At 31.8% G+C, this 27,568-nt stretch overlaps 1 protein-coding gene across 2 annotated transcripts in view; it reads left to right on the forward strand.

Annotated features, from left to right (window-relative positions):
* LOC108740249 (choline/ethanolamine kinase) overlaps nt 1–25,542 on the forward strand; it is a 51,438-nt gene extending 25,896 nt beyond the window's left edge. The window contains exons 1-6 of one of the 2 annotated variants that reach the window (XM_018474503.1): nt 7,496–7,758; nt 11,372–11,484; nt 19,483–19,807; nt 23,577–23,847; nt 24,094–24,386; nt 24,965–25,542. In XM_018474503.1, the coding sequence (XP_018330005.1) occupies nt 7,735–7,758; nt 11,372–11,484; nt 19,483–19,807; nt 23,577–23,847; nt 24,094–24,386; nt 24,965–25,054 (1,116 nt within the window). In that variant the 5' untranslated portion in view covers nt 7,496–7,734 and the 3' untranslated portion in view covers nt 25,055–25,542. Of the gene's footprint in view, nt 1–7,495; nt 7,759–11,371; nt 11,485–19,482; nt 19,808–23,576; nt 23,848–24,093; nt 24,387–24,964 lie in introns of those variants that run through there. The other variant, XM_018474509.1, reaches the window with a different exon arrangement.
* Nucleotides 25,543–27,568: the final 2,026 nt, after the last annotated feature.

Consider the following 27,568-nt stretch of genomic DNA (forward strand, 5'->3'; position numbering starts at 1 on the left):
GGGGTAGAGGTAGACCTAGATTAGATTACTGTTCGCAAATAGTTAAGGATGTGGGTTGTTCTAGTTTTAGGGAAATGCGAAGTTTAGCTCAGGATAGGAAAGAGTGGAGGTACGTGTCCAACCAGTCTTAGGACTGACAACCCTATGATGATGAAACAATAGCATTTTTTAATGTTCGAAATATATCAAACAATTATCTACTTAGTTATTTATAAGTATTTAAAGAAATTTTCAAAGTGCAAGTAGGAATTTATTTAGCACACAATGAAAATTTACTATAAATTGGTTAAAAGTGTCAACATAATTGAGAGAAAATATATACATATATGTTTTCTTAAACTTGTTCACAGAATTTCTATTCAGACTATGTATTTATTATTATCTCAAAGTTTTTGATTTAATTAACAGTACCTACATAACTTGCTGCAGTAATTTAAATTGTTTTACACTTTTATTATTCTATATATGACGATTTTACGAATCCTTTAATGCGTATGTAGTTCAGATACTTCTAGGAATTCCGGAACTTATCTGGAAGTTGGATTAGTTCAATAAGCAAGTCAAAGTGTAATTTAATTAGTTTATTTATCTAGAGTTTTAGATAATTTCTGAATTTTTAAATACTTATAAAATAATGTTTATTAACGAATGCTGTATATTGTTCCGCTATTGTTATGTTTACTATTTGATTAAAATGACTTTGGCCTTGAATAAAAACTGCTTACACATTTCATAAATTTCCCCTACTTTGTGTACGTTTTACTCTGATAATAAACCCTAAAGAGTCAGCATGAAACATTTTAAAATGATCTATGTGTATATACAATTACTTAGGTATTTTACAATACTCGGAATATTTATTTGTGCCTAATGTCTAAGAGATGTTTTTACTAAACAATTTGACAGTAAATAATCAACACTTAGATACAAAATGTTTTTATTTTTAATGTTGCGTTTTAAGTAAACAGTAAACAATATATGTATTTAATAAGTAATTTCATAATTTCGCATAAGTAGGTGTGTGATACTTTACAAATACGTAATTAGTTATCACCAAAGTTTGTAATATGTGTATATAAGCACAGTAAATAAGCATTTTATTTGTTTTGTAACATTACAATTGTTTTGTCAAACTTTGACTTCATCAGGTGGTAACTGTCAACCTACGTTAAGTCATATTGAAAGAAAAATGTCGAGACAGTGGTAAAGGAATAAATAAATTAAAAAGGAGACTCACCCTCAGGGCCGTAGCGATGAGCTCGGGGCCCCGGTGCGGTATTCCGCAAGGGGCCCTTCTTAAAATTGATGATCAGAAAAATGTCATTAAAAAAAATGTTTTAATTTCACGAATAGATGATTCCCCGTGCAGCACTGACAGATAACCTCTCACGGTGATGCCAACGTCGCGGTGTCGGCATGGGCGGCAGTTGATTTTGCTGCTATCAAATCGAGAAAAAAAACGTTTTAGAAATAAGAGCAGGCACTTGATGTTTGTGCAATGAATTCTATAGTGATGTTTCGGGTGATATAGATTTATGGTCAGCAATTAGTAATTTTTTATGGTAGCAATGATAATTATATCAACGGATTTAAGGAAACCATGAATGTAGAAGTATTCGCGATTTCGAGATGTATGCATTCCATGTAACTACGTACCTGATCAAATATATGGAGTATTGTGACAAAAATTGATATAGAAAAAAGTAAAATAAAAAATTATGATGTTCATTTCGTAGTTTGACTCAGCTCATCTCTAACAGCATAGTTTTTTTTAGAAGTCATTTTTTGAAAACAGAAAACTGCTAAGGGGCCCCTCGACTGCGGGGGCCCCGGTGCGCCGCACCGCTTGAACCCTCACCCTAGTTAACATTAACTTTTTACTTGCGGACACATTTTCATCCACTTCTAACCTACAGCCATAACCAGTCTCATAGTCATACATTTTGGAACTTTTAGAACTTTGAGGAGCAGGACGTCAAAGTAGAGAATGTAGATTGTGGCAAATGCGTAAAGGAATAAATAAATCAAAAAGAGTGTCGCTCACAAGTCTCGCGTTAATAATGGCCACATTAGAAGTGGGCGAAACACGTGACCGTAGTAAATAAGTTTTATAGTAAGTAGAATGTCTCGATTTTGTTTATTTGATCGCCAGTTATTGAGATATGTATCAATTTTTAATTTACCCACATCTAATTCATGAATTATATAATACCTTTATCATTAGATGTATGATCTGTTTCTAAAGGATGTTTAGCTTAAGTGAAATTGATAAAACCGAGATTTTACATCATCACCATTACAAATGTTAAACAAAAACAAATACTGGATCTACATTAAATATACTATTAGATGAAAACATTTCACCTCTAGTTAATATTTTTTAATAAATATTTATTAATTCTGTCAACTTACCCACTCTCAAACCAGAAAATTGGGACACTGGTAAGGAAATAGAAAAAATAAACCACAGACTCCACAAAATAATAATAATGCCTACATTAGAAGTGGGTGAGACACGAGCCTGCAGTGAACATGTTTGATTCATTTATTTATTCATCTTAACTCTACCCTTCCTGTACTACTGTTCTTTAAAGGCTGATACAACACAAAATGGAATACTTAAGAAAGAAATCATCATATAAATAAAATTAAATTGTTTAATAAAATAACTTTTTTTTACTCAGATAGAAACATTATACATCAAGTTTAGATATTCAATACATTCTATACAATAAATTACTTAATTTTCTCATAATGAGGAATTACAATAAGGAACTCAAATGGCACGGGGTAAAAGAGCATATATACATATATTATGGACCCAATTATGACACATATTACATTATAGTAAAATAGGTACCCATCATTTGGTCGACTGCGAATAAATTCACACACTAAATACAAGCGCCGTACCCAGCAGCATTGCTTAAAGGTTTAGACCATTGCTTAACATTCGAGAGGACACTGGTTCCATTTCGAATTTCCTTAGATCAGTTGGTAATGATAGGGCAGTAGTAATGATAATTCTATTTCTTAGATGGTCTTTCACTTCTCTTCATTTCGTCCGTCTCATCTTTCTCACCCCAACCGCCACTCACCAATTCTGATGATTCCTAAGAGGAGGCTGAAGAGGAACCTCTTTTTGCAACGGTCTCCCCAACTCACCATCAAATAAAGTCAAAGTTAGGCGAAGCAATTGTAGTGAATATTGTTCTATTACAAAATAAAGAAGTATTAATGAAAATATTTGTTTTACTAATATATACCTATTTGATAAACTCGGCGTAATATCCGGGGTTGTTGAGAAAATTTCGTGAGAATTCAGGAACATAAAAAGTAGTAGAATTTCCGGAAAGTCCCTTAATATTTGGAATTTTTTAAAAAATACTAGGAAATTCTGGAAAGATTCGCAATTCTACTAACACCACTGGCTTTCACTAAAAAGCAACCCTTAAAAAAAACTCGTCATAATTTACTTCTGATATTTAAGTAGGGATAATTCTTGTTTCGAAATCATATATTTATTTTGCAATATAAAAGTTGTTAAAAGTCACTCGTTTCTCCCAACGTGTAACAGGGTTTTTCATTCCGCCTGTGAAACATTCCTCCAGAACTTGATAACTATTTTCACCTTATCCTCCGAGGTGTAATAATTATTCTTGAAATCTCTCTTGAGTAGAGGAAAAATAAAAAACGCAGGACTCAAAATCAGTGCAGTCCTTACGATGAGGCGAAAGAAAAAGAGTTGTATCTCTTAATGTCGCCACAAATAATATATACCTTACCTTAGGTTTTACGGTACATTTTTTCATGTTGATTTTGATTACTTATTTCATTAATTATAGCATTAAAAACGTTCAACTCCTGAAATTAAATGATGGCGTCCTCTGGGGTAAAGCAATCCGGACGTAAACTAGTCCCCCATTCGGATGCCCGGACGGGGACTACCTCGGGGGATGTCATCAATAAGTGCAATAAGGTCGGAGCGTGGAATGTTAGAACAATGAGGCAAGTAGGAAAATTAGACAATTTATAAGTAGAGATGGATAGATTAGAATTTGATATAGTAGGTATAAGTGAAGTCCGTTGGCCCGAAGCTGGAGACTTCTGGAGTGGGGACTTTAGAGTAATACGATACAGGATCTGTAGAAGGTAATTCAGGTGTAGGAATTGTAATGCGTAGGAAAGTAGGGCAGAGTGTAGAAAGTTATTTACAAAAAAGCGATAGGATAGTTATGGTTAAATTAAACTCAAAGCCGGTAAGAACGGTATTAGTGCAGGTCTACATGCCTACATCATCTTACAGTGATGAAGACGTAGAAGCAGTTTATGCAGATATAGAAGACGTGTTAAGTTTAGTGAAAGGACAGGACAACCTAATAGTTTTAGGAGATTTCAACGCAGTAATAGGTGAAGGTAAAGTGGGTGCAATAGCAGGTTCTTTTGGATTAGGCAATAGAAATGATAGGGGAGATAGGCTGATAGAATTTTGCGATAAACATAACTTAACCGTCGCGAATACTTTATTCAACCATCACGTTAGGAGGCGCTATACGTGGAAGATGCCAGGTGATTTAGGGAGATATCAGTTAGATTACATACTTGTTAGGCAAAGATTTAAAAATCAAGTGAAGGACTGTAGGAGTTATCCAGGAGCAGATATAGATAGCGATCATAATTTAGTAGTTATGAAGACCAATCTTAAATTCAAAATTCTGAAAAAGAGGGCAGGTAGGAGACGTCTCGACTTAGAAAAGCTAAAATGTAACGAAGCGCGTGATAGGCTAGGTAAAATGACAGACGAAATACTAATGGCGGCTGGAGAAACGAATGACGGGGACATAGAGACAGAATGGAACTGCATTAAAACGTGTCTAAAGTCAGCAGCTACAGAGGTACTAGGTCTTAAACAAAACGAAAGTAGGAAACCCTGGATAACAAATGAGATTGTAGGATTAATAGACGAAAGGCGGAAATACAAAAACAGGACAGACGAAGAAGGGCAAAAAAGATATAAAGCTATAAAGTGGGAAATAATTAGGAAGTGTAGGGCAGCTAAGGAACAGTGGATTGATAGGATGTGTAAAGAAGTAGAAGAAAAGTTTGAAGTAGGTAAAACCGATGAGGCTTATAATATAATTAAAAGGAATTTTAGAGATGTAGGATACAGTAGTAATAATATAAGAAACGAGGCAGGGGTCATGTTGATAGAAAATGAGGAAAAGGCAGATAGGTGGAAAGAATATTTAGAGAACCTTTACGCAGGCCCTGAGTTAGGAGATATATTAGAGAAGGAAGATAGTGTGGAAATAGATGAGCTTGGTTATCCCATAATGAGAGAAGAGTTCGATGTAGCATTAAAAAATTTAAAGAATAATAAGGCGCCAGGTGTAGATGGGATACAGGGGGAAATTCTAAAACATGCAGGACAAGAGGTTAGAGATCGTATGTTTAAGTTAGTTAGTCACATTTACGAAACGGGGAAAGTCCCAGAGGATTATAAACGGAACGTAGTAGTAACATTACCTAAGAAGAGGGGCGCGGATAGGTGCGAGAAATTTCGAACAATTAGCTTAACTTCCCATGCGTCAAAAATCTTAACTAGAATTGTACAGAGGAGGATGGAAAAAAGGGCGGAAGAACTATTAGGGGAAGATCAATTTGGGTTTAGAAGAAATAGAGGAACGCGGGAGGCCATTCTAGCTTTACGGGTAGCAATAGAGAAAACAATAGAAAAAGGAAAGGGTGCGTACATAGGATTTGTAGATTTAGAGAAAGCTTTTGACAATGTTAAATGGGACAAGATGTTAAATATACTTAAAAATGTAGGGATGAATTACAAAGATAGAAGAGTGATACTTAGTTTGTATAAAGAGCAACAGGCAGTTATAGAGCTGGGGATGCAACGTAGAGAAGTAAATATTAGGAAGGGAGTCAGGCAGGGATGCACACTGTCACCGCTACTTTTTAATCTATACATCGAAGACGCCATCAACATCATTAAAGACAGTACAACTGTAGGGATAGATGTGCAAGGGCAAAAGATTAGTATGCTTAGATTTGCAGATGATATAGCAGTATTAGCATCTAGCAAGGAGGACCTAGAGATAGCTTTAAATAAAATGGAAGCGGTACTGACAGATCAGTACTGTATGAAAATAAATAAAAGTAAAACTAAAATACTGATATGCAAGGGAAGAAAAAGTAGGGAAAGAGCGAATATAAAGATAGGAGACGAAAAATTAGAAGAAGTGGCTGATTTTAGATACCTAGGAAGTCAGATAAGTGAGGATGGAAGGAGTAGTAGGGATATAAAGCAGAGGATAGCGCAGGGTCGTGTCGCCTTTAATAAAAAGAAGTCACTTCTATGCTCGCGAACGGTTAATTTAGAAATTCGAAAAAGGTTGTTAAAGGTGTATGTTTGGAGCACGGCGTTGTACGGGTGCGAAACATGGACAGTGGGAGCGGCGGAAAAGAAAAGGTTAGAAGCGTTCGAAATGTGGTGTTATAGGCGGATGATGAGGATATCGTGGGTAGAAAAGGTTAGAAATGAAGAGGTATTGGAAAGAATAGGAGAACAGAGGACTCTATGGAAGTCAATAAAAAATAGGCGAGATAGGTTGGTAGGACACCTTCTCAGGCATGAAGGTCTAGTCAGAGACATATTAGAGGCAGAAACAGGAGTTAGGAGGGGTAGAGGTAGACCTAGATTAGATTACTGTTCGCAAATAGTTAAGGATGTGGGCTGTTCTAGTTTTAGGGAAATGCGAAGTTTAGCTCAGGATAGGAAAGAGTGGAGGTACGTGTCCAACCAGTCTTAGGACTGATGACCTTATGATGATGATAACTGGTAGTAAATGGGTGATGTATATTGAAACAAAATGTCATCAATTTAATACAAAATGAATATAAATACAACTCTAACACAAAACTCCTTACTACGTATTTTATAACTACTATTTCTTCATTAAAATTAATATTTGCTTTTATTCCTTCCCTTATCCTTATCAGCTGTTCTTAATTGATTTATAGTTAATCCAGTTTTATTTGTATTATGTCTGTTTAAATTTTCTTTCAAAATCGTTAATCTCATTAATTTCTCCCCAATTTTCATTTAACATTTCTGTTTCACAGTCTTTTAATACATCCCAAAATTCTTTGTCTTTGTTCTTCCTAATATAAAATCTACATGATTCAACGTCTAAAATATGTCTCTCTGATTAGTTCGTAATATTGTTAAAAACATTACAATTAATATTAACAATGAAAATAGTAGCGGAATGTCTACGCTGACTACAATGCAAATATCAGCAGCCTGCCCTGCAACATTGGAATGGTGTTGAGATGATCGAGATTCCAGATTTGTGAATGTTTGTGAGGTTCCACCTAATAGTGACGTCACCACTGCACGTACATACCATAGACATGAATACTGCGCAATCTCACAAATATCACACGTTGCGTCTACCCAACCGTACAGCATCTAAAATATCGGTTTACTTTATTAGCGCTGCAGGTTGATTCATTCGTCATTATTGGTTTGTACTTAGTACTGTCGAAACTATCCCAGTTGCATTTGTGCAAAGCAAAATTCTGCATTTCATATTGAGTGCATCCTTGGTAGTATTGTGATTTTATATCGTACTTAATTTTGAAAGTCAGTTTTCTAAGTAAAATTTTTACTAACATTTAAAATTGATTAATTTTTGGTGCTCGACTACCTGAATACCTATCATGTCCTACTTGGCCAACAAGAAGGTAAGAAACTAGTTCAAGTACGAAACGTTTTTTTTTAAAGGTTGTGTACCTACCTAGTATATTAGTTTTTAACGTTTTATACGTTTATCGGCATTGACGCTATAAACATTTTCAATATTAGAATTATGCATTTATTTTTAGTTCAATCGGTAATATTTTAAGACGGTATTAAGACTACTTAAATAGAAAATGTATTATTTTTTTGGAATTGATGTTTTAGTCATTTTTTAGTCTACTTGATAATGTTAAAAAAACAATACAATTCCAGGAAATGTTTACGAAAAAGCACTCAACCTTAATTCGAAAACACTTCAACCCATTTTTTCAACAATTTACACGTTTCTTTAATGTAAGGATGGCAACATTTCTTATTTTAAAAATTAGAGGTGTGGCAAAATTTTTTATTAAAAAAAAACTCCGAGATATAGTTTTTAATTTAGGAAGCTTCATGCAATAATGCTTTGCAATATTTTTTTAATCGAAGCTTGAAATATACTACAACTTAGAGGTAGAGTGCTACCTAGACGTTTTAGTATAAAAATGAAATTAATTAACTGATTCATGTTGCTATAACATAACAGCTTTATCTTGGAAATACCTAAAAGAAATAACCTTTGAGTGTAGGTAAAATTCGATAAGATTAAGATATCATATTATTAAATGCGTATTTAAATATTAAATAAGTTTAAATATTAATTTAAATATATTAACAAATATTAAATACTTATAGATATTGGTATTTAAATATGTATTCAAAAAAAATTTTTTTCAAATAGGCACTACTCAAATATGTAAACTAATATACGTAGGTAAATGTTAATTCAAGTAAGTGTTTTTGTCCTTATTCAAACTCTTGGTGATTATTTATCTTACTATTAGATGACAGGTTTGTTTTATTTAATTCGACATTTTCTATAGAATTCTAGAAGCTAACTATAAAGTAACAGTGTATGCAGTACGACCTCTGAGTTGTGATTCCTTTGTAAACACGGATATTGATATATCAAAGTTCGCAATTATTAGAGTAGATAAGCAACTGTAGTAGGTATATAAAATTTGACGTATGTATGTACATACATTTTTTCAACTTCACCTACTACGTATTTGCTAGTTTTGTTCGAAGTTAGGTACCGATGGGAATGAAATACAATAAAGTTAAAGGATTTCTTTTCATCCGTTGAAAAGATTACCGACAACCTTACTTAATTAGACTTTATTGTGAGGTTTGTCTAATGTCCTGTGGGGCCTAATGAGGCAAATATAATTTGGTCATGCCGGGAGACCATGTGCGGCACTAATGGTGAGGGCCTCCTCCTAGTATTTAAGCCATCTTAGGGGGATTTTTTTCTCATAGAATTTATTATATCGATTGACTTTTAAATATCCACCTCTATAACGTTAACATATTTTTCTATTCTTACTTATATACATATGTTTGATTTTAACAAAATTTTGGTAATTGTCTGGATAGTAGAGTGGAACAGGGATGGGCTAAAAAAGGAAAATTTGTAAAGTCTCACTTATTACATAAAACGCCCATCCTCAGTACCTCCGTCCTATCACCCCCAACATCATTTAGACATTTACAACTTTCACACTATAGGTAATACTAAACTGTAGGTACTATGCAAATAAGAAATGATTTTTTTTTTGATATTATTGATCTTTTTTGTACATCAACCAAACACTGCAGTCATATTTTCCGACATGTCGAACATTTCTTGCCTCAGTTTCAAGCAACGCATTTGACGTTGATCGCCTGGTCGATAAACAGCGAATATGCAAGATACTCCGTCGTTTAATATAAAATTTGTGCAACAGCAGAAAAATACAATATTTTCTGGGTATTCTGTCATTTCTCTGCCCGTGCACTTCTTGATATTACCCACTTTGTCGATGAATCCAGTATTTTTGTTTATTTTTTCTTTTTCTTTGATTTGTTTGATATGTCCAATACAAAACTATCTGCTACTTGTTGTCTACATAAGAATGCGACCGGCCTTATATGGTATTATAAACTAGGTAGTAAAACATGTCAGCTTTGCAATTAGTAACAGTTGTTTATAATAATAATTATTCGCTCATTCCATAAATCAAGTTAAATATCCTTACAGTGCCTTTTACGATAATTTCATTGGTTGCTCGAAAAATTACTTTCAAGGAGAAACTGATTGATATCAACATTTACGATATCTTAGAAAATACTACAAATGGCGCAGTAAACGCCATCTGTAGCAAGATGCTACATTTTAGGATTACGTAATCTCGCGATCCGCGTCTGGCAGTTTCGACAGAATACAGACCATTTCGAATTATTTTATTTACGATATCTATTATTTTTAAATTTTAAAACAATATTATCGCCGTAAAGTGTACTATATTATTAATCAATAAGAATTCTGGAAGGTTGCAGTCCATCTTTACTTAGAATAACCCAATAGTTATTTACTGTAAGAAAGTTAAAGTTTGAAACAGTTGTAGAAAGTATAATTAGTTAGATTAATTGATGAGCAGTATACTCTGTCATTTATAAAGATTTGCCACTATCGCAAGTTAATGAACGCATAAGTTGTAACCCACGGATGGTATGCCACCACATGTGTGTGATTAATTATTATTTTTGATAACCACCAGCTTCGGTTTGGTTAATAGTAATTTGCCAGAAGTTTTTATGGCGTGCTGATGAGAATCGGCATGTTTCAAATCGTGTCCTATGTATAGTTTTGACAAAATGTTAACCAAGAACATACTTCCCAAAAAATCTCTTTAAAATCGACGTAATTACCTACGTAGTACTGTTAAAACAAATGACAGATATTTTTATGTAATCATTTTTTAGTGGAAGTTTCTAAAGGAAGAGGGAGTTTTAGGGTTTTTACATAGGTACATAAAAAAAATTTTGAAGCACTAACTTTTTGGTTCCCGAAAAAATACAATTTTTGTGGCTGCTTTCTACTAAAATTTTTATCTTGAATTAACTTTACCTCGAAAAATTTTAGCTTTAATGTTAGAAGCATTTCATCTTCGCAAAAGTTGCTGTTAAATTAATAAAATTCAAAGAAATAATTAAAAATGGATCATTCGATTTAAAATAGTGTACTTCCGGTAGAACGGAAAACATTTTCATATCGATACCTTCTGCTTTCTCTATTTACTTTCAACTTTTTAGAAGTTTTGATTAATCGCCCTGTATATAAGTTACACGATGATCACCCTCTGTATTGTCAGTTTAGTTTTAAACATCATTAAGTAATTTAGTTTATGACTGGCGATTACTCATTGTCCAAAGGAATTATTTAATGTAGGTTTTATTAGATCTCTTCAATTTACTCAATGAATTATCCTGTTAAAAACAGCGCAAGGCCTGACTTATTGATTCCTATTTGATTCGTCTGGCAGAAGGAATATCGCATGTAGAAAGAGCGTTAAACTTACCGTCCCAGTTTTCTTTAAATAAACAAAAAGAACGATTTCAAAATTTACTAAGATTTGATCAATTTTTATGCGCTTACGTTTGTTTATTCGGGTTTTTAATATTGAGAAAGTAAACGACATTTGTGGAGTAAAAATGCCTAAATTATCAAGACGAATTAAAAGTACGTTTTACCAACAGAATCCTGCCGACAACAAGGAGATGGTGGAGTTGGCAGCCAGGATCTGCAGAGATTATCTCCACGATTCCTGGAAGGATGTGACCCCTGAAAACATCGTCTTCAAGCATATTAGGTGAGCTTGCATTAAAGTCAATTACATATTATCGCTAGAGTTAGTTTTGTGTTAGTAGCATTATGAAAAATAAAGTAAGGTGTTATTTAAATATTCCTAACTGTTATTATTATTGCTTTCATATTTATCTTTATTAGTCTAGTCAACAAGTGCCATTTGGTCGAATTCGGGATTGAATTCACCTAAAATTATGAACAAGGTGTTATTCGATTCACAATGACATCTAGCATGTTTTCTTAAAAAAAGACCATGTAGGGTTGATGAAAATTAGAAAAGTTGTAAATAATGTAGCTAAAAGAATAGCTCCCAGAAGTAAAAAAAAAGTCCAGACTTTTATTTTAAAAATTATCGGGGTATTTTTGTTGTTTTCCAGATTGGAAAATGTTTTTGATTAACAAAAGTATAGTTATTGGAAAAATTGAGGTAAAAATGTTTTGCCCACGGATTATTGTTTGTTTAAGTATCCAGTAAATATCTGAATTTTTTCTTTCCTTAATATTCAGATTTAATGAGTTAAAAATAATTTTAATTTGTGTCTAAATTAAGCGACAGGCGTGGGACCCGAATCACTCGTTTTCAAGCCCTACTTTCATCTCTCAATTAAAATTACAAATATTAATGATACAGTCCCGAATTGTGGGACTTTGTTTGGGAAATTTCCTTCCCTTCAAGAAACTTTTTCCGATTTCCGTTATCTGTAAAAAAATTTCATATATTTGCAAAAAATGAAAGTCTCCTTTTTTGCTAAATCGTTTATAACTTTTCTAATTATTATCAACCCCATTTTTTTTTCTAAAACATTCTAGATGTAATTACGAATAGAATGACACCTTGTCCATAATTTAGGTGTATTCAGTCCCGAATTCGACCAAATGGTACTTGTTGACTAGACTATATCTTCTAAATGAGAAACTGTGGTCCTTATGCAGTTTCCGGTCAATTAATTTTCTCTTAGGCTATGCATATAAGTACAATCTTATCGTTTTTCTGACATACAAATATTTGTTTCGAGTTTTAACGCTTAATTAGAGTTAATGTGGGAAAAAAGAACGTTTATTTAATAAGCAGTTCTCTTTTTATACTTATCATAAAAACTATATACATACTAGGAATAAATTATATTTTATTTGTAAGAAAATTATAGGTAGGTACGTAAACTTTTGTTAAAAGTAAATAAAAGTATCTTTCATTCTAGCTGTTTAAGAGAAACGTGGATGTTAAAAAGCTATGACTCGCAAATTGGAAATTAAAAAGCATAAATATTATTTTTGACTTCTAATTCTAGCAAAATTCTTTTGAGCGAGTTGCTCTCTCGTAAAGGTTATTAAACTTTCACTTTATTAATGCACCAATACTTACAAAGAGAAAATATATATTACATTTGCTATAAATAGAATCTTACGATTAATACATTGCTGAGAAAATGCAGTAGTCATACATAGGTAGATGTAAATACAATTTTTTAGCCACATTTGCCAATTTGATTTAAACCTTATAACTTTAATGAGCCTATTGGGATCTGTCAAATGGGCATACACCATCTGGTGGCAAAATTTATAACTCGAATGAGGGAAAAATTTACATAGGAATACAGCCCATTTCGAATTATTTTATTTACGATATCTATTATTTTTAAATTTTAAAACAATANAAATTAGAGAAAAAAGTAAACTAATAGAAGCTTGGATGAAAGCAGTAGGTATCAAAGAAGTAAATTCCGGAATAAAAATTTGTTCACGTCATTTTAATGCACATGATTATATTTCAGCAAGTATTTCCCATCAGCCATAACCTTAATATTTTTAACATTATAAAGTGAGAAATTATTTATTCGTGTGTAATTGATTTAATACAATTCTAATGATACGATTTAAGTATTTTGAGGTTAAGAACCTACCTGCTGCAATACAACAAAGATGCAATAATGTGTTTGCAACGTTCTCTTAAATCGGCTTTGCACGTCATTAATATGATATTGCTTAAATCACTCAGAATCACCTCACCAATTATATAACGTGAATCACTTTTTAAATCCGAAGTTTGTGAAAAGTAGGCAGTAAACTTGACGGAATTTGAAGGCTAGCTTCCGGATTTGTTATTTCCGAAATTTATATGTGATTGGTATTAAAAACACGCTCATCTTCAACGAAATTTCTTTTCCGAGGCTTTGTGTCAGCCCAATCACATATTGTGTCAATACTTATCATTTTATCTAATTTAAAAACTTGGAAATTGTACGGTACACTATAGGAATTACGGTAAATTTTCCCTAATCGGCGCCATGTTTTTAGGCTCCTCCCATTTGACGGATCCCAATATCTATTAGATAATTGTGGAAAATAACATTTTGCTAAAATACTATGACCTTCCATAATTTAACGCTCTTGAATTGAAACTGCTTCTAGATAAATAAGTATCGTGAAGTATCAAATTCTAAATGTATCAATTATTATAGTGGGTATTCTAGAAAGTTTTAAATGTATACTTCGGGATTATTCTGCAACAAAATGCCCTTTAATAAGTACAGGATTTAAAAAACTATATTATAGGAATACTTATTTGATGTTTATACTTAATAAAATAATTTAGCTTATTTGCGCACATTCGGCTTGAAGGACCAAATGCACGTAGTTGTTTTCAATGTTAAGTAAGAAAATCTTTCAACATATATAAGTGCTATTTGACAAAAGGAACCTCTTTTATTTCATTCAATGCAAGGGACACACAGGTGTTTATAGTTTTTGTATATAATAATGAAGCTTTGAGAAAATGTTCTTTCAATCACCCTATTTTAATGGCCACAACTTTTTTTTATAAAGGTTTCTGCTATTTTCAAAAATAAAGGTATACTTTACTGTTACACTCATTTCGTATTTTCTGCCAAAACATGTATGTGATGAAGACCAAGCAGGACTTTTTATAAGGAATAACATTTTTTTATAAGATTAATAATAAAAGTTTCCCATATGCTGCCAACTTAAGTAGACTCACTATATAAATATAAAATAACTCCATGTAATGGTAAAACACTAATAACAACTTCGTAGGTACATCATTTTATGCTTGAAATAATAAATATTATGTTATTAGTTCAACGTTGTACAATTATTCGTTTGTTTTATCACAAAAAGGTTTATCAATACAGTTTGTTATAGAGACGTTTTAAAAACAATATAAAGAAACATACTGTCATGTTATTAGAAAAAGTGAGATAGATATGAATGTTTATTGACGTAATTAACATATCTACGATACGTACATTGTAAAAATCAAATTATATAATTCATTTGCATCTTCATTCTATCACATTTTAAAAATAGGAAAAGTTCATTATTTAAGTCATAATTAATTTTTTTTAATAATAATTATGTATATATACGATAAAAAAAAAACAAAATAAGTGTTTTAAAAATCATTGAATTTTGGATCTGGAAGATTAAAAAATTTTGGCGGTGTTGTAGAACGCTCTAAATAACCCAAGCCAAGTACCTCTTGGCAACAAGCAGGACTGAAGAATTCTATAAGAAAAGTTGAACCGTTGAACATTTAACTTATGTTGTAACTCGAAGTGTAACTGCAGTGTTCAGAGGACTGTAAGATAATAACATGACAAATTAAATTAGACTAAATATCTAAGTTACGGAGAGGACTCTTGTCATGTTAAGAGAGTTCGATCGATTTTATGTCATCATCATCATCATAAGGTCGTCAGTCCTAAGTAAGTCCTTTTATAAATAAGAATATGAAAATNCATTGTGCCCAATATAAGAGCGGGCCGACTGGTTTCCGCTTATCAAATAATACACTAAACAATATAAATGATTAGGCGAATAATGGCTCATGATTAACAACTGGATTTTTCTATTCTACCAAATCTTACACGATATAACTGATCTTTGAACCTAACGTGAATTGAGCTCCTAGTTTGTCACAATCTTTACAATAAATTTCATTCGAACTACATATAGTTCAAACTTCTATTGGGAATTTCAAGGATAAAATTACTTTTCTAGAAAAGATTTTCGGTATCTTTAAGGAAGTCAGATAAGTCCGGACGGAAGGAGTAGTAGGGATATAAAGCAGATGATAGCGCAGGGTCGAGTCGTCTTCAATAAAAAGAAGTCATTTCCATGCTCACGAACGGTTAATTTAGAAATTTGAAAAATATTTTTAAAGGTGGTCATATGTTTGGAGCGCAGCGCTATACGGGTACAAAACATGGACGGTGGGTGCGGCGGAGGAGTTAGAGGCGAATGATGAGGATAACGTGGATAGAGAAGGCTAGACATGAAAAGGTATTAGAAAGAATTAGACTCTATGGAAGTCAATAAGAAATAGGCAAGATATAGGTTGATAGAAAACCTTCTCCGGCATAAAGGGCTAGACATATTAGATACAGAAACAGGAGTTAAGAGATGTAGAGGTAGACCTAGATTAGATTAGATTAGATTAGATTTACAAATAGTTAAGGATGTGGGATGTTACAGTTTTAGTTTAGGGAAATGTAAAGATTAGCTCAGGATGCGTGTCCAATCAGTCTTAGGAATGACGACTTTATGATGATGACGAGAAAGGTATATTTTTCTGCAAAGATATAATTAGTAAACCTTTTTGTGTATTGCTGTTGCGGTTGATATACGCACATTGTAAGTGTAATTTAAATGGTATAATAATTCTTCATTTTTGCCAGTTTTGTTTTATAATAAGTTCCACCTAATAATCATTTGTTGTCAAGCGCTTTTGTATATATATGTATAAAACGTTCTGACCTTTAAATCGTTAGTATAAGTTAGCATAAAGTTGTAAAAATTAATCGTTAACGCTCAGAACTGATAAATATTTCTAAACGTATTATTGTGGTACACGTGCTCTTCTTATCATTTGTTTCGAGTACTTTATCTAACTCGTTATTGCACATTGTTAACAGGTACATATTTTATAAGATACCTACGTATGCAGGTATATGAAATTTTGCAATTTTGCAAAATATCTACAGATAGGTTCATAGTCAATTTCAACTCTATCGTTATCACCTTATTTACAATGTAAACAATGTTATCGCTTTTTATGACCCGTTGTCAAGTCAGGTTTGGTATAACTGAACTCAAAACCATTAAAAATAATAAGTACGTATCTGCATTATTGGAGGCTATTATAGTTCGATTCCCTGTTTTAGATTGTAGGAAATGCTTTTTTTTTCTTCAAATTTTTAATCTAAAGCAAATATTTTAAAACTGTTGTATTTGTATTCTAATTGGGTAGCACTTTATTTTGATGCATATCAAATACGGTATGCAAATCAAAGAAATTGTAAGGAATTTTCAAGTATTACTCTAATTGTTTAAACAAGCCTTGTATATAAGCAATTTATTTATTCATAGTAACACAGTATGCATGTAGTAGGAGGTATACATCCTTAGTTGTTTCGACAATTATTTAATTATGTGCCTCACTCATTTATATAGATATCACTCGTTAGATTTCTCATTTGCACTATGCCTTTAATAATGGTGCATAAAACAAGATTTTTTGTATTGCTTGTTAACTTCTTGTATTGTTAATTTCTTACTGCCTTCCCTCTCATCTTGTGTATTGGGATCCGTCAAATGGGCATACACCATCTGGTGGCAAAATTTATAACTCGAATGAGGGAAAAATTTACATATGAACTGTGCACGCAAATTGTAAAATTGTTTATTAAAATAATAAAACACGTTAAAAAAGTAAAAATTTTTTTGATGATGGAGTCGACGAAGTTTTCTTCTAAAGTTAAATCAAATAAAAAGTTAATATGTTCAGTGAAAAGCTGCAATAGCACTTCAGACATAGATCTTCACTCTTCACCTACATTAACTACTTTCCAATAAAAACTAACCGTTTTATATATGTAAAAAATATATTCGGAAAATTAGAGAAAAAAGTAAACTAATAGAAGCTTGGATGAAAGCAGTAGGTATCAAAGAAGTGAATTCCGGAATAAAAATTTGTTCACGTCATTTTAATGCACATGATTATATTTCAGCAAGTATTTACCATCAGCCATAACCTTAATATTTAAAACTAGAATCATACTAAAATTATAAAGTGAGAAATTATTTATTCCTGTGTAATTGATTTAACACAATTCTAATGATACGATATAAGTATTTTGAGGTTAAGAACCTACCTGCTGCAATACAACAAAGTTGCAATAATGTGTTTGCAACGTTCTCTTAAATCGGCTTTGCACGTGCAAGTCATTGATATGATATTGCTTAAATCACCCAGAATCACCTCACCAATTATATAACGTGAATCACTTTTTAAATCCGAAGTTTGTAAAAAGTAGGCAGTAAACTTGACGGAATTTGAAGGCTAGCTTCCGGATTTGTTATTTCCGAATTTTATAATGTGATTGGCATTAAAAACACGCTCACCTTCAACGAAATTTCCTTTCCGAGGCTTTGTGTCAGCCCAAACACATATTGTGTCAATACTTATCATTTTATCGTAATTTAAAAACTTGGAAATTGCACAGAACACTATAGGAACTTCGATAAATATTCCCTAATCGGCGCCATGTTTTTAGGCTCCTCCCATTTTACGGATCCCAATAGCAAGAGTTTTACTATTCTTGCTGGCCAAATCTGATTCGTCTAAATTCGTGAAAGAGAGATTTTGATAGAGAGTAATATTTAAGTGTAGGTACATATAGAGGGTGTAACAGATATAAGTGCGGAGGGTGTAAACTAGATGTAGTAAGCAATCGCATGGTGAGTTCAACAACGTGATTAAGGGCAAAAAATTTTTAGACAATCACAATATAGTGTACTACAATTAACACTCAAGGACAACTTCATCGACAGACAATGTAAACGTTGCCGATTATCGAACGTATAAGAAGAACATAAACAATTCAGTGCCCCTTTAATGTTTAGATTAAACAAATTAAATAAGTATATTACAGGCAGCACTATAAATGTAAAAACACTACCATTGTTGAAGTATTGTCAAGGTGTGTTACCTTTTTTTGCGGGTGGTTATGAGTAAACCTACCAAGTCTCCAAAAATTTCGCACCACACAATTACCGAAAACAGTTCTTGAAAGAATGTACGATATTTAAATTGCGTCTCAACAACAGTAATTATTGTGAAAATTCAAAATTACAACCCGCGTGAAGCAAATTTGTTTCTAGAAAAGAATAGGCTATGCAGCACTCGTTGCAAATTACAAGGATGCAGCAACTGTTCCTTTAAAATTTGCTGCACTGTCACATGAAAGGAGTCAACGTTCCCTGTTATTTCGCGTTTACTATATTTAGGATTGTCTTCGAAGTATCATGTCATATTATTGTAACAAGAACTGTTCTACAGTGACATACGTAGGTACTTACTCTAAAGATTGATGTTGCATTGTTGAATTAGTTTATTGAACTAAAAAAATAAATAAATAATAAATAACATAAAAATAAATATTACCCTGATGCTAGTAATAGTAATAGTAATGTTGATTGAGTACAGCTTTGCGGGCCGTATTTTCTACCAGTGCCGGAATTGAATTTACCTGTACTTTCAACAACGATGAACTTTTGGATATACAAACGTTTACATAATTTTTATATTTTATAGTGCTCTATCGCTTACTGAAAGCTCGGTACTTATTTCTGTTAAACCCTGTGTACCGATCAAATTTCCATTGAAACAGTTTTATTTATGTTACGCTAAATTTTAACATTACATTTAGCATAATTGCAGTGCAAGGTGTTTTATCAGTGGTATTTTAAAAACAAAATTTCTTTTCGTTTAAGTGCTGACATGCATAAGCCTTAAAATTATAATACATCCGGTAACAGTACTTGCACACATTATATTTGAAAGGGTAACAGTTGTGACATTGGTCAGACGACCCTGAAACGGTATTTACCTAGGTAAGCATTGCAAAAATTTAATACTAATTATGGGTAAAATAAAGGTTAGCCTATAATATTTATTAATCTACATTATTTTCTTTGTCTACAGCGGAGGTCTATCGAACCTTTTATATTACATATCATTACCGCAAGATTTAATTGAGAAAGAGCAAAATCATCTGTGTCCAAAAGAAGTACTTATTCGTTTCTATGGTCAAACTCACGGAGAGAGGGCGCTTGAGGCTCTCATTACCGAAAGTGTTATATTCACTCTTTTGTCAGAACGAGGATTGGGACCAAAACTTCATGGAATATTCCCAGGTGGAAGAATTGAGGAGTACATCAAAGCAAGACCTCTGAAGCTTAGAGAATTAGCTGACGATACGTTATCGGTCCTTATTGCAAAGAAAATTGCTGCGATTCATTGCATGGAGGTATGTCATATTAAAATATTTCGAAATAACTACTTGCCTCTTATGTCTTTTTTTTTATTTTTGTTTTTAACGTATACGTTAGCCCGTACTTAACTAAATCGTAGTGGATGCTTTTAATATTAAAGAAAATATGTGTAATATCATAGGTAATTCGACCAATTGAGCTAAATATAGAAACGTAATCAGAATACAAAAATTTTAGTTAACTGCCTTTGGGAATCATTAAATTTAGAAGTTATAATAATGTACATGCGTACAATATGCTAAAAAATGCTTATTTTTGGATTCGATATATTGATAAATAAAATTAAGCAGGAACTAAGGTACAAAACCGCAACAATATAAATGTAAGAAGGTATCTAAAATAATAAAACCAGTTTTATTTTAGAATAAGTATGTCAAATAAATTTACATGGCCTATTTAGAAGAAACAACACAATAATTAGTTGAAAGAAAATGTTTACTTAACAAAAATTCTCTTATTAACAACATATCTCTTTCTTTATTGATATTCTATCCAACTAATTTATTATTAAAAGTATAAAATAATAGTAAAATGATATCAAATCAGCTTTCACTTCAAATCTATGTTTAGACTTGTCAATACAAACGGGACATAATAACAACATACGATACAACAACCTTGTGGTATCAGGAACGTCGTCGCCTTTTTTGTGATTGTTGGTTATTGCTGCTATCAAAGTGAAAAATAAAGTACCTATACCGATTTAAAATATTGTAATAATGAGAAAATGAACGCTTTAAATACGTGTTAAAAGTTAAACTGCAATTGTGTAGGTTTCTAATAAATAACAAATCACATTGTTATAAAAATTGTTTTAGAATTGATTTAATTTTAATTTGTTTCATCCTTATTTGTTTTAATAATATAATCACCAAAAAGTTTCTTCAAGTGTATACCTTAAATCTGTTATAATATTTAAGACAATCATTTTACTAGTCGACTTCTTAATTTTTTTACGTACCTGCTTTGAGTGACTTCAAATAAACGCTTTTAGAAGAGTTTCTAAGACAAAAAGTGTTTTTTTAGGTTGTTCACCTCGTGAAGGTTAGGCTGTGATTTTGAAACTTTAGGTGATTTTAATTCTTTATTTTCGTATTAGTCGAGTTTAATTGATTATTTATCGAATATCCTGTTTATAGTGATATTAAATCTGACAGTGTGATAATCCACGATTTCGATTTGCTTAAATTAGGAGAAGAAATAGTACCTATACTTCCTAGAGATGGAGCAATTCTCTGTCATGAAGTTTGCATTAATAATGTAATGTTCACATAAAAAGTAACTGAAAAACCGTATTAATATTCTATTTACATAATCATTTCGTAAAAATGTAAAAATGCTTGGAATATACATATTATGCAACTGAGACGTACAAATATGAAAGATCCGATCTTATTGAAATTGTAGGTAAACAATAAAATATAATATTTTACTTTTGATGTAAATGACAATTATTATTTACATTTAGATATTTGTTAGGAGAATACATTCCTTTATTCGCCACTTCAGCATCATACGTATCTAATCTAACCCGCACTTGTGGCACGTACATATTTCTCTAATATGATAAGAAACTGTAAACCGATTATGTGAATAAAATGGAATGAAAATTTTCCACACGGAAGTTGGAAATGCTGTTGATACTGTTTGTGCCTGATACTGGATATAACCAGATAAAATGGTTTGTTTATTTCGAAATTTTTCCGTAAAGTATGCGCAGATAAACACATGTTGTAATAATTATATGGTGTACTGTTTAGATCACGTATGCAGTACCGTTTCGCATTTATAAGATGGGAAGACTGACCTAGTTGGACGTTATTATTTAGTTAAAGGTCTAAAAATACTTCTTTCGTCAATAATTAGGGCATCAACATTGATTGTGCTCGTAAAATAGATAACTTGTGCAGGAAAACAATGTTTTTACATCTGTACAAAATAATACAGTTGGAGGACATGTGTCTATTCTTTCCTCTATCCTGTCTCATTATTCGAAAACGCAAATTCATGTCAAACAGAAAATGACCTTCAAGAGTTTTCATTAAGCCATTGCATAGTTTTCAGGATTCTTAAAGCTTTATTTAGTACTTTTCTCAGAGATGAAGAAAAGGAGAAATAGTATTTTTGGTCTTGTTTGTCTATTTGATTTAAATGTTTTGGAATTTAATGAAGTGATCGATTACACCGAATCATTCCGTATTGTATCTATTTGTCATTCCAAGCATTCTAGAAAATTCGTTATTCAATAATCTCATCAATATCTAACTTACATAAATACTTAAATACCTACATAAAAAATATAGTTGATTACGAAGAAAGCGAACTGATTAAACTAGCTTTTTGTTTTCTCAAAAGTATTATAATTTTTATTAGTATGATAAGAAAAATTAAAAAGATATTTATCAAAACATGACAGTTTAAAGTGATAAGGTAGGTATTTATAAGTTAGGCTAAACTTGGTAACATATTTGAAATTCTTTAATGTGTTTTAAGTAAAGTAGCTTATATCGCTTTAATTTATTAAATTGGTGGTAAATATCAATAATCTACGTTTCTCTTCAAGGCCAATTAACAAAATTGTTCATTTGCAGTGCCTAGATAGCAAAAGGTAATAATAATAGAGTAAAGATTATTATTAAATTTCTTATAAACTTAACGTTAGTGAAATTAAAAAAAATTTTATTTGAAATCAACTTTTGTTAATGTTTAAACGGTGCTTTGCTACAAAGTGTCTGTATTTTGAAATTAAGCTGGAGGATGGATATGGAGTTGTCAAGAGAATCATAATTTATGTTTGATGGAAATTAACTGTTTTTGTTAACTTTGCGAATGTACCAATTTGCATTTGTTATTCAAATTTACTTGATTTTGGATGGATTGAACTTGTTGGTGTTGGAACAGAAGTTCTTTGTGAAGGGTTCATGGACTTAATGGAAAAGGCAGGACTGTTGGGAATGAAAATCCATGGGACAGGAAAGGTTCAATTGTCTATTGAAGGTGACCTTATGATGCAAAACACGTCGATTTTTAATTTGAAAATAAATACATTCTGGTACATTCGACATAGTTGTATTACAGGTCATTATCAGATTGTTATATTGTTTCTAAATTTCTCATGATAACTCCCTCTAACTTTTTGCACAATTCAAAATTATTAGTTACTGCATCAGAAAACTATTGCGTTTTATAAACATTTGTTTATAAATTTGAAGGGCCGAACATGTATATTGTACGTATAAAACAATATCAATAGAGAAATTTGTTTATAATGTTTTTACTTACCATGTTATTATTGTCATTTAATTATGATTAATTTGGTTAACGACTATTTTTTTAATATCTTTGATTTGTTTCTTTTTAATTGGCGGTTTTGTGAAAAAGAAAAATGACACTTATCTAAAGTATGGGCTAACAAAAATCGAATCCCACACATGCAGGTGTATTTGTTTTCCATGTTTTAGCATCACTTGTTGCGGAACAAACACTACCGTCGTCCAATTGGGCCCTAAAACGTATTGTTTGTTTCCACCCTCCTGAAGGAAACCGGCAAGCGTAGGAATTTTCATTCATTTATCATATTTGAACATGTTTTCTGTTAATTATTCATTTGATATTTCTCATTTTGAAGTTAATAAACACAACATCTCATCATAAAACTTCCATTTGTCGTATAAAAACGGAAAACATGTTTAAATTTTTTATTGGATCTAAAGGAATTCAACTACAGTGTTTAAAATCTTTCAGGTGCCTTTACATAAAGCCGCTACCTGGCTCTGGGACACCATAGATAAATGGATAAAAACTGTGGAAGTGAAACAGAAAGGTAACGTACCCCCTCAAGTCGAACGTCTTGCCAAATTCGATTTTAAGGAAGAAGCTGCTTGGCTTAAACAAAGGATCGAAGCTGAAAATAGTCCAGTCGTTTTCTGCCACAATGACATGCAAGAAGGAAACATATTAGTAGCAGAAAACGGCGAGTGTGATCAAAATGGAAACCCTAATATTGTTATAATTGGTGAGTGAGTACAATATTTTATTCTATAAAGTAAAAGAAAATCAAATCGAATTTAGTGGAATTAAACTAAACGGAACATAGTCACCTTAAATTCCGTAACGATGTGCGTTTTTTTTTTTGTGGAATATTAGGAAACGGTATTTCGTTTATTCTGAGTGTAATAGAAAAATAAATTAATAGGTTAATTTGATTTATTGGGTTAATAAAAATTCTTTTAGGCGATTAATTTACTAATTTTTTGTTTAGATTTCGAGTATTGTTCTTATAACTATAGGGCATTCGACATTGCAAACCACTTTGCCGAATGGCTATACGATTATACATTCAAAGAACCTCCATATTTCGAGGAATGCCCAGACAATTATCCTTCTGAAGCACAAAGACTGCGCTTTATTAAAACGTACTTGAACGAAGTGGGATCGAAAGAAAATCCCAAAAAGGTTCTAAAGGAAGTTGAAGTTTTTACTCTTGCCTCACATTTCTTTTGGTCACTTTGGGGAATCGTCAACACCGATTCTCAAATTACTTTTGGATATTGGGTAAGTGAAGAGATGTACTTTATCTAAATTATAGATAGTTATTTAAAGCACATATGTAACTTTTTAAGAAAATTTGAAAGTATAAAAAAATTAAAATAGGTATTAGAAAATTGAGTAAGTATTTTAAAAATTATTAGATATGTTATTATTCTGCAAATGCTGAACTGTCTAGTAATTAAATTGTTAGGCGTTTTATATGCAGAAGCGAATGATGTCGGCATTACCGTCCTGCTAGTTACAAAACAAAACAATTTTAAGAGAAAAAGAGATTATACAGAAAATTAAATAAAACCAGAAATATATGAAAATTTCTGATTTCTTTGGTAAAAATAATATTTCTATAGGTACTGCTTTCTATATCCGTTGCTATCTATTAATGATTAGTGTTTTAGACTTTTATGTATGTTTATTTTGTTAATTAGAGGCGTTTATTGGTTACATAATTAATATAACATTCGTTAACATGAGAAAATTATGCGAACAATGGTATTTTTTGGTTCACCCTATCGAGTAAATACTGTGTTAAGGTATTTCTATTACAAAAATAAGGAAATCTTTACAATTCTGTTGTGTTTTAGGATTATGCTGCAGCTCGACTTGATGGTTACTTACGAGCAAAGAGTGAACTGCCACCTCTAAAAGCAGTAAAAAGAAAAGCCGAAGATTAAGCTTCGACGTCAACTCCAATACCCTTTGGAAAATCCCCTTTTTATTTCAAAAATACGGCAGCGTTCACGGACAGGAAACGATGGTTGGTTCTGAATTGATACTCTGACGAGTGAAAAAAATCTGACGACCTGGGAAATTATTACCAATTCTGCGAGAGAACGCAAAATTAATGCATTGGGTTTATGAGAGCCCTTAATGCCTTCCGCATTAGCAAAATACCTTTAACAAAACTGCCAGTTTATACGTGTACTTAAAATAAACAGGTGTTTATATTTTTAAAAGAAAAAGTATAATTTCATGTACTATTTATAGTCAAGCACATGTTTTACATTTTGGACCGTCAGTAAAATAGCTACTCGACCTAATTAATTTTTGTATAAAAGTAATATCTAATAGTTCCAGATCGAGTTAACTCATCGTCAGTTAAAATATCACATTGAAGTGACTTTCATGATAGGAATGGGCGTAAATGTAATATGAGTTTCAAGGTTAAAAAAATATTTTTTAATCCTTATTTTATTACGTAAGGGTTTATGCGGTTAGTGCATTTATTCTTAATTTGTGAGACTGATATTTGTCTTTCCTTGGAGGTACTATTTTAATTGATCATTTAGTTATTTTTGTACATAGTAAACAAAACGTACCTATTATATATTTACGATCTTTCTTTATGAAGATGTTTTTAAATGATGATAACTGTATTTACAAGATATATATGCTGTAAATAAATAAGAATAAATTAAATATTGAAAATAAAACAGTCGTTTTAATGTTTAATTATAAAATACACTTAGTTGTACTGTTTGTTTTTTGGTTATTAAAAGTGTGTCCTATCTAATAATCCAAACTAATAAATGTGGATCCAAGGTAACAAACTTGCACGCTAAAAATTTAGATTTCGCGAGTTATGTATTTAGTCTGTTTTTAATACAAAGAAATTGTACTACTTATGCACTGCGTTGCATTTGTATAATGAGCAATGAAATCTATTGTTCCGATAAAATAAAGATTTTATACATTTTCTGTAATATCCGCAGAACACGGTATATAAATACTCGTGTCCAGAATTACTTATTTACTTATACAAGTGTATTGATCCTCGAGACATCTTATTTGTGAGTCAATTTTGAAATTTTATTTAAATAAAGTTCTTCTGTTTTTTAAAAAAAACGGATTTTTGTTTTAAACAAAAATTCATTTTTATAGTAGTTTCATCGCGAAAAAGTGCTGAAAACATCGCGAAAGTTCAGTCCGGTTTTACAGATGTGAAATCCCAGGGAAAGAAATTCCATCTTCATGAGACTTTCAGTGAAAATGAGCATTTCTAGGAACTTCCGGTGGAAAGGAAATACATCGTGCCATCACCTTTCTCTACCTAAGTTTGTGAGTACCTTTTGATTATTCCTTTATTTTTTGCTTGTATGCAACCAAACTGTAAATGTCTCTTTCCGACATCGAGAACAGCATTCGACGTCAAATTATTTTCTTTACCAAAAGCTTACATCAAACCCCAAATTTTTAATTTTTCAACGAAATTACCCATCCAAACCCTCCGTCTTTCATTTTTATTATTATTCATTCACCAAATTGAAGTGACTAAGGACAGCAAAAGACAGCATTCACAGTAGACAATTGAATAAGTAGTAATGCCTTTTGGATTGAAGAATGCACCCGCAACTCTTGAAAGAGCTATGGAAAATGTGTTTAGAAAATATTTAAATAAGTTTTGTTTTGTGTACCTATATGGATGACGTTATTATCTTTTCGAGATTCTTACAAGACCACTTATATCATCTAAAACTTATATTTGAAGAGTTTAAGAAATGCAATTTAAAACTTCAGCGGGATAAATGTGAATTCCATCGCAAAGAAGTGCAACTTTTAGGTCACCAAAAGGGATATTACCTAATCCTTATAAAATTAAGACAATTAAAAATTACCCGGTACCAACAAACATCAAGCATAGGATATTACCGAAGATTTATTAAAAATTTTGCCGAAATAATTCAACCTATGACAAAATGTCTGAAAAAGAATGCTACAACAGATGCTACAGATAAAAATTATCTAGAGTGTCTTGGAAAATGCAATGATTTGACAATCAACACATCGGTACTGGCATACCCCGATTTTACAAAAACGTTTATATCAACGACAGACGCAAGTAATTACACCATTGGATCCGTTTTGTCCCAAAATGGAAAACCTATAGCGTTCTACTCACGCACACTCAATACACCTGAGAGAACTTACGCAACTATAGAAGAAAAACAAGTACTAGGCTGTACTTATTTGGGAAACGTTTTATTATTGAAACAGATCATCAACCTTTAAAATGGTTAATCACAGCAAAAGAAATAAATTCAAGATTTGAACGATGGAAAATTCGACTCGCTGAGTATGATAAAGAAAGTAAGGTAATAACACAAAAAGCAGCCATGCCTCTTACAATTTAATGTTTAGTAAACAACGTAAATATAACGCACTGTTTGACTGAGGCTGTCATTCTATCA

The sequence above is a fragment of the Agrilus planipennis genome, unplaced genomic scaffold, assembly GCF_000699045.2.
Source record: "Agrilus planipennis isolate EAB-ADULT unplaced genomic scaffold, Apla_2.0 scaffold26, whole genome shotgun sequence".
NCBI lineage: Eukaryota > Metazoa > Arthropoda > Insecta > Coleoptera > Buprestidae > Agrilus > Agrilus planipennis.